At 34.4% G+C, this 16,695-nt stretch overlaps 2 protein-coding genes across 9 annotated transcripts; one reads left to right on the top strand and one right to left on the bottom strand.

Moving 5' to 3' along the window:
* Positions 1-1,078: 1,078 nt before the first annotated feature.
* On the top strand, positions 1,079-6,274 carry LOC112705908 (uncharacterized). Its single transcript, XM_025756926.3, has 7 exons — positions 1,079-1,330; positions 1,426-1,447; positions 2,394-2,862; positions 3,161-3,355; positions 3,727-3,756; positions 4,059-5,168; positions 5,435-6,274. Exons 3-7 carry the CDS (start codon positions 2,437-2,439, stop codon positions 5,984-5,986), a joined length of 2,313 nt encoding a protein of 770 aa, XP_025612711.1. The 5' UTR covers positions 1,079-1,330; positions 1,426-1,447; positions 2,394-2,436; the 3' UTR covers positions 5,987-6,274.
* Positions 6,275-11,377: 5,103 nt separating this feature from the next.
* On the bottom strand, positions 11,378-15,815 carry LOC112705906 (calcineurin B-like protein 7). 8 transcript variants are annotated; one of them, XM_025756922.3, is made up of 10 exons: positions 15,612-15,745; positions 14,962-15,198; positions 13,483-13,682; positions 13,268-13,350; positions 13,098-13,157; positions 12,882-12,990; positions 12,731-12,783; positions 12,446-12,526; positions 12,246-12,358; positions 11,378-11,951 (listed from the first exon to the last, which is right to left on the bottom strand). In XM_025756922.3, exons 3-10 carry the CDS (start codon positions 13,583-13,585, stop codon positions 11,882-11,884), a joined length of 672 nt encoding a protein of 223 aa, XP_025612707.1. In that variant the 5' UTR covers positions 13,586-13,682; positions 14,962-15,198; positions 15,612-15,745; the 3' UTR covers positions 11,378-11,881. The 8 variants fall into 8 exon arrangements, with proteins under 8 accessions (XP_025612707.1, XP_072056623.1, XP_025612709.1 ...); XM_072200522.1 differs by having other exon boundaries at positions 13,504-13,682; XM_025756924.3 differs by lacking the exon at positions 14,962-15,198 and having other exon boundaries at positions 13,504-13,682; positions 15,612-15,815.
* Positions 15,816-16,695: the final 880 nt, after the last annotated feature.

Here is a 16,695-nt window from a genome sequence, read left to right as displayed (position 1 = left end):
CCTCACCCATGTGCCAACCAACGCAATTTGGTTTGAATTAAATATTTTTCTTAATAGAACATCAAGTAGGATCCAATAGTGGTGGCTTGTGTTCTTTTAATTGGGCTTTGCATAGCCCAAACCCTTAAACAAAAATACAGTTTCTTTTTAAATACAAATTTTAGTAATGACCAAAAAAAAATACAAATTTTAGTCATGACCCAAAGAAAAAGAGAATACACAATTTTATTGGTTTCTATTACTATCCTAATTCCTATCATGATGTAATTCTATTATGTAATATGTATTACTCTATTAATACTTCCCAATCTTTTCATTGTCGTGCGATTATTAATTAATATAAGTTAACCCTCCAAGCTTTATTTGGTCTACAACGCTATCCTTAGTCGCGTACAACACAAATCTACTCTCTATTTTATTATTACTAACGTAGACCAGTAAACATGTACTATTAAATACTAATAGAGACTTGATATCCGAATTTTATATTTTCTATAATATAAATATATTAAATTTCAATACCAAATAGAAATTTGATATCAAATGCCATACTGATTAAATTAGAGTAAACAATGACATAGAAAAAAAAATATATCGTTGACAAAAATCATAAAAAAAATACAAATAATAAATAAACTACTAAAAAATTTAAAATCATAATAAAAATAATCAAATATTACTTATATATGTTCTCAGAAAAACTCTAAAAATCATATTTTTATTGATTTTTATAAAATATAATTAGAAAAAATAAAATGTTTTTATCTTTAAAATCTAATGATTTTAAGTCAAGTGATTATTTTTGTGATGTTCTTTGAATGGCATTTTTAAAAAAAATTAAGGGAAAAGAGGTCTAGTATCAAATTTTATTTTTATGTTTACATACATCTTTTAAATAACAAAAAATTAAATCAAATACACAAATTATTTATTAAATACAAAAAATTATTTACTAGCCATAGGAAAGAAGATATTTTCTTATTATTTATTATACACTTTTTAAAATTTTGCGAAATTTATTTGTCTTTATTTTTTGTTACCATTTTTTATAGTTAGCCTGTGAATTATTATTTTGTTTCTTTAAATTTTGGGATAAAGCCAAAGTCAAAAGCTTTAATGTTATCGTCAAAGTGAATATTGAATGAATGGAATAAAAATAAAATAAAATAAAATTGAAGAAGTTTCCATGTACATTTGGTTTTCCCTATCTGGCTATGAAATTTTAGATTCATTTACTAAAGCTATTAAACTGAACAGAACTTGATCCGTTCTCTCTCTCTCCCCTCACAAGTTCAGAGTTTCAGTGATTCCAATCAAATCCAAACTATACGTATAAATTCTTATTCTCTGTCAAAATCTCTCTCTCTCTCTCTTTTAAAATCCCATATTGTTTTCCAATTAACAATTTCTTCGTTTTCATGGCAGATCCTTCCCATCTTAAACCCAGGTTAGATTCTAACTATCGTCATCCTAGACAATGGAGCTGGATTAGCTTTAAATGCCCCCTTTTATTTTGTTATGAGCTTTAATTACCCTTTAATTAATTAAAAATCGTTCCTTTTATGTTCCTTGGGGGCTAGAAAATATTTTGTGATCTGATCCACTTGCAGTTGGATAGGCTCACGTGGTTTTTGTTCCTGGTTCTGTTCATTGAACTCTAATTAGCAGAGTTGTTAGTAATCCTAAGTGACTCTGAAAAAAAGGGTTCCCCCGCGGGGGGGATGTTTAATGTTGTTATATTTTGTTAATGTTGAAATGTAAGTGGAAACCAAATAAAGCAAAAGAATTTGCCTTCTTTCTGTTTGATTTTGTTGGTTGCTTTTGCTTTACTTTCTAGCTTGCTTGGACCAATTGGTGTTTAAGGCTATTCCTCGCTTTTTAAGTGGTGCTGTATTGATTTAAACATGCACCAAGAAGTTCAGACTTAAAAGATGTTCAAATTTATATGATATTTGCTAGACTCCATCAAGGGAAACTATTAGTTTTCCATGGTGCTTTTTTTACTTTGGTGTGTTCTTGATGTGAATGAAAATTTGCGGCTCTTATAAGTTAAGACACAGATTCATATAAAATTGATGTCCTTGTTCATAAACGGTGAAAATAAAATCAAAATTCTATAGTTAAAGATGGTTGGTGCAGTTTATAATGATAACTGATTGCTTACTAAACAAAAAAACCAAAGTTAAAATCCTGTGACTCTGGCGAGGTCAGGTTTAAAGGAATTATTCATAATTTATTGCTGGAAAATCCTATCATTTGTTGTTATTTCTGATGTGATGGACCTTGGTTCAAGTGTTTGTAATGTGTCTATTGTTGTTGTCTGTTGTAGAAGTTATAGATTTGTCAACTTTCCACCCCTCAGAAATGCTCTGAAAATTCATGCTTTGTTGCAGTTCAATCTTATATCCATTGGTGTATTTGTAATGCAATCAGTTGATGAACGAGAAGAGGAATCCAAAGCGTCCAAGATCACTGTATTCCAAAATGCCTATGACAGACTCTAATGATGTGCAGAGTTTTGATAATAGCATTGTTTTCCCTGTCGAAGACATTGTGCAATATCCCTTGCCTGGCTATGTATCACCATTTTCAATAAGTTTCAGTCCTGATGATAGTTTGGTATCTTATTTATTTAGCCCTGATCACACATTAAATAGAAAGGTTTTCGCATATGATCTGAAGACCAACAAGCAAGAATTGTTATTTAGCCCTCCTGATGGTGGACTTGATGAGAGTAATATTTCTGCCGAAGAAAAGTTGAGGAGGGAAAGGTTGAGGGAGCGCGGGTTAGGAGTGACGCGGTATGAATGGGTGAAGACAAGCTCGAAAAGAAAAGCACTCGTGGTGCCATTGCCCGCTGGGGTTTGTTACTCTGTCATTCAAAAGATTATAGCTTGTCATTATTGTTTCATAGGAATTGCTTTGAATAGTTATGTTTTTATTCAAAAGAGAAGTGATGATAGGATTTTAAAATATATGCTGCACCTTAGTACTTAAATCCAGTAGGAAGACTATATTAGAAAATGCATGCATAGATACCTATTACCCGAATAGTTTAAGTATGCATGTATGTATTTTGCTTAGACAGTGTGTAGTGAAATATACTCTTTTTTTTTTTTTTATCAAGTTTCTAATGATTTTGTCTTTTACATATGAACAGATTTATGTTCATGATATTTCCAATTCAAAATCAGAGCTCAAGCTTCCAAGTACATCAGCTTCACCCATTATTGATCCACATCTGTCCCCGGATGGATCGATGCTTGCTTATGTAAGAGACTGGGAGTTGCACGTGCTGAACCTCTTGACTAACGAATCAAAGCAGTTGACCCATGGTGCAGCTGGAAATGGTTTGGTAAGTTTAGTAGTCAGTTGGCCTTAATGTGCTAGGGTTGATGAATTTGCATTCCATGAAAACCGTTTATTAATCTTGTTAGTCACCTGATTGAATAATGTAACCTTTCTAGCTAAGTTAAGGTCAGTGTTGATTTTTCATGGAACAATATCTAGTAAGATTCTAAGGTTCTTTTCTTATTTATGAAAATAAAGCTGGATTGAATTAAATTTGGAACTTTAAAGGAGTCAAGTTATTCATGATTATCCTATAGGCTTTTGGCTTGTGCTTGTTGCATTGAGTTTACTTTGGACTCTGGTAGAAGAAACAACTTTTTTGTTCTTCTTGATAGTCTGTCTGAAAATTCTGAACATGGGTTTTGTGTATTGCAGACTCATGGGCTTGCCGAATATATAGCTCAGGTGAGATTTCTGCAAAAGTATATCTTCTTTTGTACAGCTTTAGTATAAACTGTATACACTGTATTCCTTATACCAAGTTGTTTTCCCTTTCACACATGACTGGGCAGGTTGGGAATAACAAAGTTATTAAATGATGGGATTATTTACTGAATCATTGTTATTTACTATAAGATTTTCCTCTGATTTTGTCTTGTTAAGAACTAAGAACCAGCACTTCTGATTTTATCATTGTCATTACGATGTTAAGTGCAGGCTCATACTGGTTTTCATTTTAAGAATAACGGTAGTTTTTCTGGTTGCAGGAGGAGATGGATAGGAAAACAGGATATTGGTGGTCACTGGACAGTAAATATATAGCTTTTACTGAAGTTGATTCTTCTGAAATACCACTCTTTAGAATCATGCACCAGGGTAAGAGCTCAGTTGGTCTAGATGCACAGGAAGACCATCCTTATCCTTTTGCCGGTGCTTCAAATGTTAAAGTGCGCCTAGGGGTGGTTTCTGTTTCGGGAAGCTCTACCAGTTGGATGGATCTTCGGTGTGGGGGTTTGGAACAGCAAGACAATGAAGAAGAATATTTGGCCAGAGTAAATTGGATGCATGGAAACATTCTGACTGCTCAGGTTTTGAACAGGAAACACACTAAAATAAAGATCCTAAAGTTTGATGTCAAAACAGGCCAGAGGAAAACTATATTGGAGGAAGAAAACAACACTTGGATCAATATACATGACTGCTTTACACCTCTTGATAAAGGAGTTACGAAGTTCTCTGGTGGTTTCATCTGGGCCAGTGAAAAAACAGGATTTAGACATCTTTATGTTCATGATGCAAATGGGACTTGTTTAGGTCCCATCACTGAAGGTGAATGGATGGTTGAGCAAGTAGCTGGTGTGAATGAGGCTACAGGATTAATATATTTCACCGGGACCTTAGACAGTCCTCTGGAGTCCAACTTATATTGTACTAAATTTTTTGTCGATGGAAGTCAGCCACTTCAAATCCCTGTCAGGCTTACACACGGCAAGGGGAAACACATTGTTGTCCTTGATCATCATATGCGAAGTTTTGTTGATATCCACGACTCGCTTGATTCTCCTCCTAAGGTGTTACTTTGCTCCTTAGAGGATGGAAGCATAATAAGGTCTTTGTATGAGCAGTCTTTTACGATTCCAACCTCCAAAAAGCTTCAACTTGAACCACCAGAGATTGTTGAAATACATGCCAATGATGGCACTACATTGTATGGGGCTCTATACAAGCCTGATGCCTCAAGATTTGGACCTCCACCGTACAAAACCATGATCAGTGTTTATGGTGGTCCAAGTGTACAGCTTGTTTGTAACTCTTGGCTTAGTACAGTTGACATGAGAGCGCAATATTTGAGAAACCAAGGCATCTTAGTTTGGAAGGTCAGTTCATTGAATTTTACATGATTTTACAAGTAATGAAATGTTTGCCTGAAGAGATTAATGCCATTGAGATGGGCGATCCATCAGTTCACCCATGCATTTGTTTTCCATTTATATGCTCAATGGTTATTGTCTAATGTCCCAAATTCATATGAAGCTTTCTAACATGGATTCTTTATTTCTATTTTTCTCTTTTTGTGGTGTGCGTCTTTGCCAATATGTTCAGTTCATCCTTCAAAGTCAGTTGTTTTTCTTGTTATTTACAGTTAGACAATAGAGGAACTGCAAGACGTGGGTTGAAGTTTGAAAGCCATTTCAAGAGCAAACTCGGTCAAGTTGATGCTGATGATCAGCTAACTGGAGCAGAGTGGCTTGTCAAACAAGGGCTTGCAAAAGCTGGCCACATTGGATTGTATGGGTGGAGCTATGGCGGTTACCTCTCAGCTATGGCCCTGTCAAGATATCCAGATTTCTTCAAATGTGCCGTGGCCGGTGCGCCTGTTACGTCATGGGATGGATATGACACATTCTACACGGAGAAGTACATGGGATTGCCATCCGAAAATCAATCCGGGTACGAATGTGGTGCAGTGATGAACCATGTACACAAGTTGAAAGGAAGGTTGTTGCTTGTGCATGGCATGATTGATGAAAATGTACATTTTAGGCACACTGCTAGGCTTGTTAATGCTCTTGTGGCAGCTGGAAAACCATACGAGCTAATAATCTTCCCGGACGAACGTCACATGCCACGGCGCCATAGAGACCGAGTTTATATGGAAGAGAGGATATGGGACTTCATTGAAAGGAGTCTGTAAGATAACTTGTTTATGCATGTTGCGTTGTTGTGCTCTATTTATTGGGCAGAGTAGTTTCTGAAGTTCTTATACCCAGAATTGTTTATATTTCTCTCATGGCTGATTTACTTTGCTTCTGGGGAGATTGGCCATTTGGCTCGTTTTACACTGAGGAGAAAGAATCAATAAAAGTTTATGAGCCAAGAAGCTTAATCCTATCTGTAGCCAGGAGGATTATCATTATCAGTAGATTGATCTGATATAATTTTTCAAATATGTTTCTCTTGAATTAGAGATTGTTTGGTGGAAGTGTTGCATTGTAAAATTTGGGAGGGGTTAGTTTAACTTATATGGGTGTTTTACTTAAAGATGTGCGTACTGGAAAGGAATTTGTTTTAGCTTTAAAGACTAAGAGGGTGCTTCCATGGTGACCTCTTTGTTCTACATCTTGACGCGGGTGCTACCATGGTGATTGCTTGAGTGCTCCTTCTAGCTTGTTGCTGCTTCTGTTCCCCACTTAGAATAGCCTTGCTCCTTCCTCTTGCCTCTGTTGTTTCCTTCTTCCATTGAAGGCAATGATATGACATGAGGAACTCCCATTCCAGCTCCATATCTTCTGGATGTCCCCACATTCCCAACATGACTTCTACAACCTGCACCCAAAGCTCCGTTGCTCCTTTTGATACAAGCTAATGAATTTTCCTTCAAAAGGGTCTAATCTCAAGTTAGCCATTGTTGAGCGTAACATATATCATAAAAGCTCCCTTTAGAGTACAATCAACTGTTTGGATGAGTCTCTTTTTTTTTTTTTTGTCATACAAATACACACACTAACCTAGCCAATGCTAATACTCAAATCTGGTGTGGCTTAGTTTGAGGCAAACAGCTTGGCCACTACGTCACATGCCAGCCGAGTCTCTTCTTAAGGGATAAAAATAGCAGAAAAAGATCCTCTAAAGTGAAAATGTTTTTTTTTTTTCTCTCAAAGATAGTAGGTTATATTTCATTAACTATTGAAAAATGAAATACAAAGATGTCCAAAAGCAGGACAGCATAATAAAAGGTGGGGATTTTCCAAAACAATACACTGAAGGTATTCATCCAACGGTGCATGGTCGAAAAACGAAGAAAAATCTTAAAGAAGAAAGAATGATAAATCAAATTGAAAGAAACTAAGAGTTTGCCTCATGGAGATTACAATCTAAACTGGGAGTTCTTTGGATTTCACAGAGCAACTTGACAGAGTTTGTTAGAATAGCAAATGGCATTGAAGTAGAACCTTCAAAAATTAACTGGTTGTGAGCTTTCCAGCAGTTCCAGCAAATGATGGCAAGCAATTGAGGATTACGGTCAGCATTCTTCAACGGGTTAAGCATCTCTATTGATGCAGTTCACCATGTCCAAAAATTGTTAGAACTCTGAGGGAGAAGACAGTCACGAAGATAACTCTGAGACCATATTTTTTTAATTCTAGAGCAATTGATCAAACAATGAGTGATTGTTTCTGTTGCTTCATGATAGCAAGGGCATATTGGCGATATAGATGGGATGCAGTGATGAATCTGAGCAAGTACTGGAAGCTGACCATGGAGAGCTTTTCAGATAAATAGCTTAATTTTGTGAGGCAACTTCAACTTCCATAGATCAATCCACGACTTTTTCTGCTGTATATAATTAGGGCAAAGCTCCAGACGCGGATGGTAAAATAAATAGCCAATTCTGTAACCTGAAACCATATCATATTGCTTGGATTTGTTCAAATCCCATTGTAATGTGTCCCTACTCTGCTGAATTTTAACTGACAAAATCCTGTCTGCAACATCTTGGGAAAATAAATATTGGCGATATAGATGGGATGCAGTGATGAATCTGAGCAAGTACTGGAAGCTGACCATGGAGAGCTTTTCAGATAAATAGCTTAATTTTGTGAGGCAACTTCAACTTCCATAGATCAATCCACGACTTTTTCTGCTGTATATAATTAGGGCAAAGCTCCAGACACGGATGGTAAAATAAATAGCCAATTCTGTAACCTGAAACCATATCATATTGCTTGGATTTGTTCAAATCCCATTGTAATGTGTCCCTACTCTGCTGAATTTTAACTGACAAAATCCTGTCTGCAACATCTTGGGAAAATAATTCTTGAATGAGATTCTGATTCCAATTCCTATCTTCAGTAATTAGATCTTTAACTCTTGGAACCAACTCAGAAATAGCCTGTCTGTTTGCATGTCAGAAATCATTAAAGGATACGGAGGAGGCAGCCAAGGATCCTTAAAGGTTCGGATATTCTCTCTAGTACCCACAACCCACTTAAGATCTTTTTCAACAATCTTTCAGCCTTCCAGTATGCTCCTCCATCTCTAAGAAGGTAAGACTCCAATTTCTGCCATTATAGCATTACCATTGCTAAAGTATTTACCTTTTAGGATTTTGGATAGTAGGGAAGTAGGCTGTGTTATGAGTCGCCAAAACTGTTTTCCTAAAAGCGCCAGATTTTGGATTCTGAGATCTTTAAATCCGAGGCCTCATTCTCTTCATGGGCGAGTCATAGTGTCCCAGCTAATCCAAGCCATCTGTCTTTCAGAACCTTTTTGTCCCCACCAGAACTGAGAAAGTACAAAGTGAATTTCCGAAATTGAACCATCAGGCAACTTGAAACAAGACAATGTATAAATAGGAATAGCTTCTCCTACTGTTTTAAGTAATACCTATCTACCACCTGACGATAGAAGATTGCGCTTCCACCCTTGGATTCTTTTCCTAACCTTCTCTTTGATCATACTAAAAGAAGCCTTTTTCGATTTAGAGACTGTAGAAGGCAAATCAAGGTATCTATCCTGAGCCCCAATATGATTAATATTCATAGAGTTAGCCAGTAGTGTATGAGTAGTGGAGAGAGTGTTGTGGCTAAAGAATACAACAGATTTATTAAGATTTACCCTCTGGCCACTGATTCTTTCATAAGAATGCAATAAATGCAAGATGTTTGAACATGCTTCAGGATTAGCCTTCTAGAATAAGATGGAATCGTCAGCAAAGAGGAGGTGATTGACCTTGGGACATCGCCTATGTATCTGAAAACCCTGAATTAGTCTGTTTTGTTCTGCCTTGTGTAGCAAGAAGGAGATACCTTCTGCACAGAAAAGAAAAAGATAGGGAGATAGAGGATCTCCTTGTCGAATACCTCTATTTGGTTTGAAGAAACCATAGGGTTGTCCTTCCACAATGACAGAATAAGAAACAGTTGTCACTAATTCTCAAATCCACATGATCCATCGGGAGTTAAAACCAAACTTCTTCAATATAAACCAAAGAAAGTGCCATTCCACCCTATCATATGCCTTACTCAAATCTAATTTTAGCGCCATTTTATTTTCGAGTCCCCTTTTTTTGTTCTTCAAGTAATGCATACACTCATGAGCAATTAGAATATTATTAGAGATTAATCTGCCTTTAATAAAAGCATTCTGCGTAGGACTAATCAGTCTATTCATCATACCCTGAAGTCTATGTACAAGTACTTTAGAGATAATCTTGTAAAAGACTGAAGATAGGCTTATTGGTCTTACCTGAGTCATATCTTTAGCATTAAAAATCTTGGGAATAAGACAGATCTGAATGTGGTTAAAACCCTTCAAAATTCTGCCTCCTGAAAATAAGCTCTTAAGTGCTCGAAACACATCACCACTAAGTATGTTCCAGAAGCTTTGAAAAAATTTTACTCTTATACCATCATCTCCTAGAGCACTTTGAGGATGAATGCTAAATGTTGCACCTTTCACTTATTCCATAGTCACTGATCTTTGAAGCTTACGGTTCATGTGAGCTGTAACCTTAGGTTCAAATTCAGTAAACAGAGGTTCAGGATTCTCATGACAAGTGGAAGAGAAGATGTCCTTGAAATTAGATTCAGCCACAGAAGCAATACCAGCATTTGAAGTAGCTATTTCACCATCACTGCCAGTTAGTTGCCAAATTTTATTCCTTCGAGTTCGATTTCTAAATTTCTGATGGAAGAAAGTTGTATTCTGATCACCGGATTTGAGCCATTTTACTCTAGACTTATCTTTCCAATAAGATTCCTCATTTTGCAATGCTTTTTCAAGTTTGTCCTCTATTTCTGAAATGATGTCGCCTTCATGAATTCCTGCTAAACGAAGTTCCTCTAATTCAAACTGTAGTAAATCAATCTCCACCTTCGAATTAGATCTGTGTTCTTGCTGCCATCTGACAATCTGATGCCGACAATGCTTTATTTTTTGAGCTAGGATATACATGGTTGAACCATCAACTGTTCGTGTCAAACCTCTCTAACAATCTGCCTTATTTCATCATTGGAACACCATCTTTCTTGGAATTTGAATTGCTATTTAGATCTCTCAGTTCTCGGATTAGAGTCTAAGAGAAGAGGGGAGTGATCCGACCCTGATTCTGATAGTCTAAGAACCGATGCATTGGGATAGAGTTGCTGCCAATCAACTCCTACCAGGAATCGGTTCAGTCTTTCCTGTATCAATTCATCACCACTCCGCCTATTCGACCAAGTGAATGGTCTTCCGACCATGCCAATATCAATCAGGGAATTATCATCAATAAAACTGTTAAAAGTTTTAATAGAAGAAAGAGATTTAACATTTCCACCTAATTTCTCCAATTGATTAGAAATGACATTAAAATCACCCATTAACACAATTTTACCATCGAACTGTTGGGTAACTGAAGTTAATTCAGTAAACTAAGTCATTCTACTTTGATCATTTGAGTTGAGATAAACACTTAGAATACCGTAGAGATCATTAGAGTCCTACTATTTTAATCTAAGAGTGATTAATGGTATAAATTAATTCAATTTTTTTTTTCTAAAATGACTAAATAACTTTAGAAGAGTAGAATCCAAAATAGCAATTTGGTTTAACTGTTTCTCGTTTATTCCTTTATGGGTTATTGGGTTTGGCTTGATTCGGGCAACTTTCTTCCAACTATGATGTGGGCTCAACAATATGGATTTAGTGATTGGGTTTCTTAAATTAATGTGAGAGAAATGGTTAACATTAACGATGATAACACAATTTGAGTTGAATTTTGAAAAGTCAGAAAATATCGAACCCCTCTTTATAAGAGAATTGAGTATATATATATTACGTTATATATACTTAAAAAATCAATCACTAAATTAGTTATTTAAATAAAATTCATGTTAAAATATATATTAAAAATAAAATAAATAACGCATTTATACATAATAGCTTATTTTTAATAGACACAGCATTTATAATATTTCAAAACACTTATATTTTTGTCAAGTATATTCAAATTTATAAACAATATCTAGTATTTTAGAATACCATTTTATGATCTTGAATGTTTTATGTTGTATAATAAATTTTATTGGTAAAAAAAAATGAGTGGGGAAAAAGTATAGTAGAGTCGGATAGTATCAAAACCCGTCCTACTCAAAATTCTTCACATCAACCAAGATTGCTGGGATCAAGTTACATAAAACTAATTACATTACCCCTGCTATATACATAAATGCTCAAAATTAAAGCTAGCCTTGCACTTGAATTTGCAATTCAAGTGACCAATTATTTGACCCAAGATAGAGTGCGCACTAGAGAAAACCTCACATAGTAGCATGAACTCCTGCAAAACTAAGTTCTTCTCTGAAGCTTTCTTGTGAAACCAACGACACAACAGCACCGCAGGAGAGATCATCTCATCTCATATTATCTCTTAGGTATGTTCGGTTCGAGGTTAAAAATGGGGATGAAATTTTCATGGAACTTTTCCATGTGTAATTTTACTCATGCAACTAAACCATCAAACTTTACACCCCACTTTTAATTTTAAGCACAAGTCTTGAAAGTAATAATATTTCAAAGGCACACCCTTTGATAAAAAGCCAAAGCATCATACACATACATCTGCATCATCAACATCTGAATTTACAACAAAACTGGGAAATGCTAAGGTTATATCCCTGCAAGATAGGGGGAGCAAACATTCATGAGATGAAACTCAGTCATCAAAATTCAAAACCATATGTTACTTACATACATTTATTATTATATAATATTATATTTCTACATAACTTTCAATTCGGACAAAGTGGTATATTAATTTAAGGATTAATGTCTAGACAATTCAATGAATGGTTCAACAATGAATGGTTTAGACACATTGACTCCTTAATGTACCACTTGCCCAAATTTGACAGTTCTTTTAAAAGGAATGGAATAACATTTAAGGTTCATGGAGAGGAGCTTATACTGACTTTAGATATGGTAGAGTCATGTTCTTTATCAAGGATGGATGCTTAGACACAAATGCTTTCCACTCATCCTGATCAATCCTTCCATCACCTTTTGTATCAGCATCACTAAAAGTCTGTGGAGGAAATTATATACAATTTTAGAAACATCAATTTCAAAGAGAACTTGAAAAGTAGTAATTAAGGTAAGGAATCTTAATAACCTTATCCACGATGGATTCCACGATATCATCTGAAAGCACAAGATCAGACTCGTGTAGAAGTGCCAACACCATCTCCTTCAACTGCATGAAACCATTATTACTTTAAGCAATGCAATAATAAAGTGAACCAAAAAGCATGATAGGGAATTTCTTTTTGATAATATATGCATACAAAATATTGAAACTAACGATAATAATAGAAGATTCATATATTTCAAAGAGCAAGAAAACTTAGCCGCTAATATTTAATGCTGATTTGTTAAAGGAATAGAAAAAGTACTATACCTCTTCACGTTCAATATACCCTGTCTGCCTTAGATCATATAACCTAAAAGCAACTGCAAAATCATTATATGCAACTTAATACAATGATGAATAATTGAATATAAACCATTTATGCAGTTCAATATATTATTTTGTCGGGGTTCTATCTTACATTTGATCTTGTCTTCCATAGATGCATCTGGGTGAAATACACCCAATGATCGAACAAATTCTCCAAACTCAATGACCCCATTTTTCTTGATATCAAATAGATCAAAAATCTACAAAGCAAAAGTGACCATGCATTGGCAGGAGATTAAAACATGAAACAAAGCTAAGATTAAACACTTTCAAACCATAGATACACGATTTGATCAAAGTTACAAACCCTGTCTGCAAACAGATTTCTCTTGTTTTTATTCCTGAAGAGTGCAAGTTGGAATTCTTCCTGAAATTAAAACGTATGATCAGAAATGTGGTAATCTTAATATCCAAGTACCAAAATTAGGGATATATGACAATTGACATATCTAGAGGGGAAAAGAAGTCTAAACTCACCCTGTGAATAAGACCATCTGCAATAATTGAATTGCTCAACTTCTTGTAAAGCTCATATAAGGCCTCAACTTCACTCACATTAACTGCAAAGAACAGAAAATAACAGACAAAAAACTTTTATAACTGCTTGTTAAGATCGAGGCCATGATAATGTAAATCTATGGTTTAGCTAAACAAATCAAATGCTCCTCTGAAGTACAGCTTCAAGAGTTTACCAGCTGATGATGGATACTCACAAGGTGTCTGAGAAGCAAGAACAATGGGTTCCTCGTAACCCGGTACTTTATTTATGACTTTCTTTGAATACTTGCATCCCATTAGAATAGAAGAAAGATTCACTCCCCAAACTTTCTTGACAGCAATCTTATTTGTTCATCCCAATGAAGCTACTAGAACTAACTTGGTGCTTGAGTATCTGAACAGAAAGTGTTTAAGGAGTTAATAAATAAACAATTTACAGCCATACATAGTAAATAAACAATTCAGCAAGTACACAGATATAATATCTGACATAAAGAAACTACAATCTGTGAATAAAAAACATAAATTATATCAGTCATATTACTTGCATCATTTGAGGAACGATAAGAACTCATGAACCTTATTCTAAATTTCTAATTGGAAGAGTGCATTAAAGTACAACTACAGTTAGAGTATTATATGGATCAATCACTGTAGTTAGCACAAACATAAGTCAAACTATGATGTACAGTTGGTGAAATACACAGTTATTATTATTATTATTATTTGTAACAAATTAGAACTAGAATCAATTTGATAGGGCTAGACGGCTCAAAACTTTTTTAGTTTGGGTAGTTTTCAAAAAAGTCAGAGCAGATGAAGCAAAAAGTGTACTCAAGGAAAAATCTACAAAGGCAGAGGAAAATTTGATTAGCCAAACATGATTTCATGCTACTCTGTGGACGGTTACATCTTTTTCCTCACAACACACTCAAACCTTCTATGTAGTACATATAGCACTATAAATTAAACATAAAACGGAAAAAAACTAATGCTACTTGCAAGAAACTAATGTCTTTTTTTTTTTAAATAAGGACTATTTTATTTTTAATTTAGATTTGTTAAAAAATTCATGATTTTGGAGAAAAAATATGTTTAACAAGTTTATTTGGACGCATCGCCTTTGTTCAATTTTGATGGCTCAGATTGATTGCAAAACTATAATTTTGAATGAAAGGGACATGAAAAATTATACAAAATCCAAGTCCTATTAAAAAACAAATGGCCATTACATTAATATTACACAGATACTGAAAGGAAAAACATTTCTTTCTTTTTTTTGGATTTAGTTATCATACTTCATTCAGTTTTGACATGCACTCTGATTAAATATTCATGATAAAATAACATTACTCTAACATTTAAGAGATAATTGAGACCTATACAGACAAAAAATCAAAATAAGCTAGGTACTTATTAATTCATTGCTGGCCACACTATTAGAACATGTCCAATAGTATAGCCACGTTACCTTATTGATGAACCAACCAGTTACAGAACAAGTCGAAATAATAAACAATAGCATCTAAAAGGACGCCTCATATATTAAAGAAATAAACGACATAAAAATAGTTCACGAGGAATCTATGAAAGAATAAGCAATATCCTAATTTTTGTAGACAAAAAGGGAAAAAAATTAAAAATTGTACTCTATTTTGAAATATAGATACAACCTATAAGAATAGAAAACACAGTAACTGAGGAAGCTTAGGCCAGGGGAGTAGATCTTGCTTCCATTGTAAAAGAGGCATCAGAATTTTTTATTTTGCTTGAAAGAATAAGAGAAAGGAGACTGAAGCTGTGAAACACGTCTCCAAGAGGCGGTAGGTGTGATGATAATAATGGCAAAATCAGAGTCAGAGGCATTAATTTAGTTCGTTGAATTTGAAATGCATATCCGCACCGCTTTTCTGAAAAATATCAATGAGATCACAGTACACGAGGCCATCTATTAAATAATTAACCTTTTCGTCATTCATGACTCACGAGTATTACCAAATTAAAGTTCACTTCGAATTTGAATTCTCAACCTCTTATTAGTAATGCTCAATTTCTACTAATATTTTAATTTAATGTAAATTATTCACAAGATTCAGATGAGAAATCAATACAACCCTACATATGGCAGTGTAGAAGAAGATGAAGAAGAAGAAGAAGAAGAAGAAATGGCTTCGTTCGTTCGTTCGTAGGCGTAGCTTTGAAATGCAGATTTGCACGTATGAATCGAAACGATTTTTTCGTTGCTGATATAACGAATACAATTTGATTGGAATATTCGAGAAGAAGAAGAAGAGTGCGAATATATAACGAAAGAGGGACAGACCTGATGGGCGACGGACGTCGGACGTGAGGTTCTTGAATGGAAATGACGTGGAAGGGAAGAAGGTGTTTTGGAGTGTTATTGTTATAGTTTCATTTTTGCGGTGGCTTTATGAATGAATATTTATAATCTCAAATCACAAGCAACCATCCATTTAGGCGCGGTCCGCCTCACCTTTTTCTCTTAAACAGTTAAACTAACACCAACACATTTGCTCGTTTACTCTATTTCAATTTTTCTCATTCTTTTTATTGTTTTTAATTTTTTAACAATTCCACTTACGTATTTAAAATATATTAATTTTCAACATAATAACCTATTAAATTATAATAAAAATATCCTAACAAATTTAATATCAATTTCAGATCAAAAGAGATGTCATCACTCCTTAGGACAGTTTTTGTCATATTTAATAGATCATTAGTACATCTGTTTAAATTTACAAATTTAAATGGAACAAATTAGTCTGCTTGACAGCCCATCATCTGGTCCAAATCTTTTTGAAACTTTCTTCAATTTTATATACAAGAAAAAATAGGTGATATTATTTTTATTGAATAAGGTTACATGTACACTACAATGAGTTACTAAAATAAGTGGATTTGTTATTTAAATAAATAAAATAAATTTAATAATTATTAAAATAAATAATTTAAAAAATATTTACTAAAATAAATACTCCTCTCTTATTCCGTTTACATTTGTAAACAATATAATTTTGTATGTATCTCGTTTACCGTATAAACTAGATAAGAGAGGGGTATGCAATTCGTATTTATCTTGTTTATACTGTAAACGAGATATACAGTGTAAACCAGATATATGTATTTTTTAAAAAAATTGAAAATAATAAAAAATATTAATGATATCAATAATGTTAACAGCCCGGTTTTCACTTGGTTTTTATCCGGTATAATCGTGGTTCAAAAGTGTGTAAGTTTCATCAGATCTAGAACCGAGTTCGGGTCTAACAAATAGTCCCGGTATATATTTTGGGCCGGGTCACATCAAACCCGATTTCACCCAACTTATAAACACCTCTAGTTGCTACCAACCTCGCGGATTTGGCTTCTGCTTTGGCTTTGGC

Source organism: Arachis hypogaea, chromosome 8 (genome assembly GCF_003086295.3).
Source record: "Arachis hypogaea cultivar Tifrunner chromosome 8, arahy.Tifrunner.gnm2.J5K5, whole genome shotgun sequence".
NCBI lineage: Eukaryota > Viridiplantae > Streptophyta > Magnoliopsida > Fabales > Fabaceae > Arachis > Arachis hypogaea.
Note: the sequence above shows the minus strand (reverse complement) of the source record. Positions and strands in the feature narration are given on the sequence as shown.

Coding starts and splice junctions, on each gene's coding strand:
- LOC112705906 (XM_025756921.3), bottom strand. CDS start 13,585: ATGGGATGCAAGTATTCAAAGAAAGTCATAAATAAAGTACCGGGTTAC. Junction 12,784..12,881: donor TATGGAAGACAAGATCAAAT/GTAAGATAGAAC, acceptor ATGATTTTGCAG/TTGCTTTTAGGTTATATGAT. Junction 12,359..12,445: donor TGGAATCCATCGTGGATAAG/GTTATTAAGATT, acceptor TTTCCTCCACAG/ACTTTTAGTGATGCTGATAC.
- LOC112705908 (XM_025756926.3), top strand. CDS start 2,437: ATGAACGAGAAGAGGAATCCAAAGCGTCCAAGATCACTGTATTCCAAA. Junction 2,863..3,160: donor TGGTGCCATTGCCCGCTGGG/GTTTGTTACTCT, acceptor ACATATGAACAG/ATTTATGTTCATGATATTTC. Junction 3,757..4,058: donor TTGCCGAATATATAGCTCAG/GTGAGATTTCTG, acceptor TTCTGGTTGCAG/GAGGAGATGGATAGGAAAAC.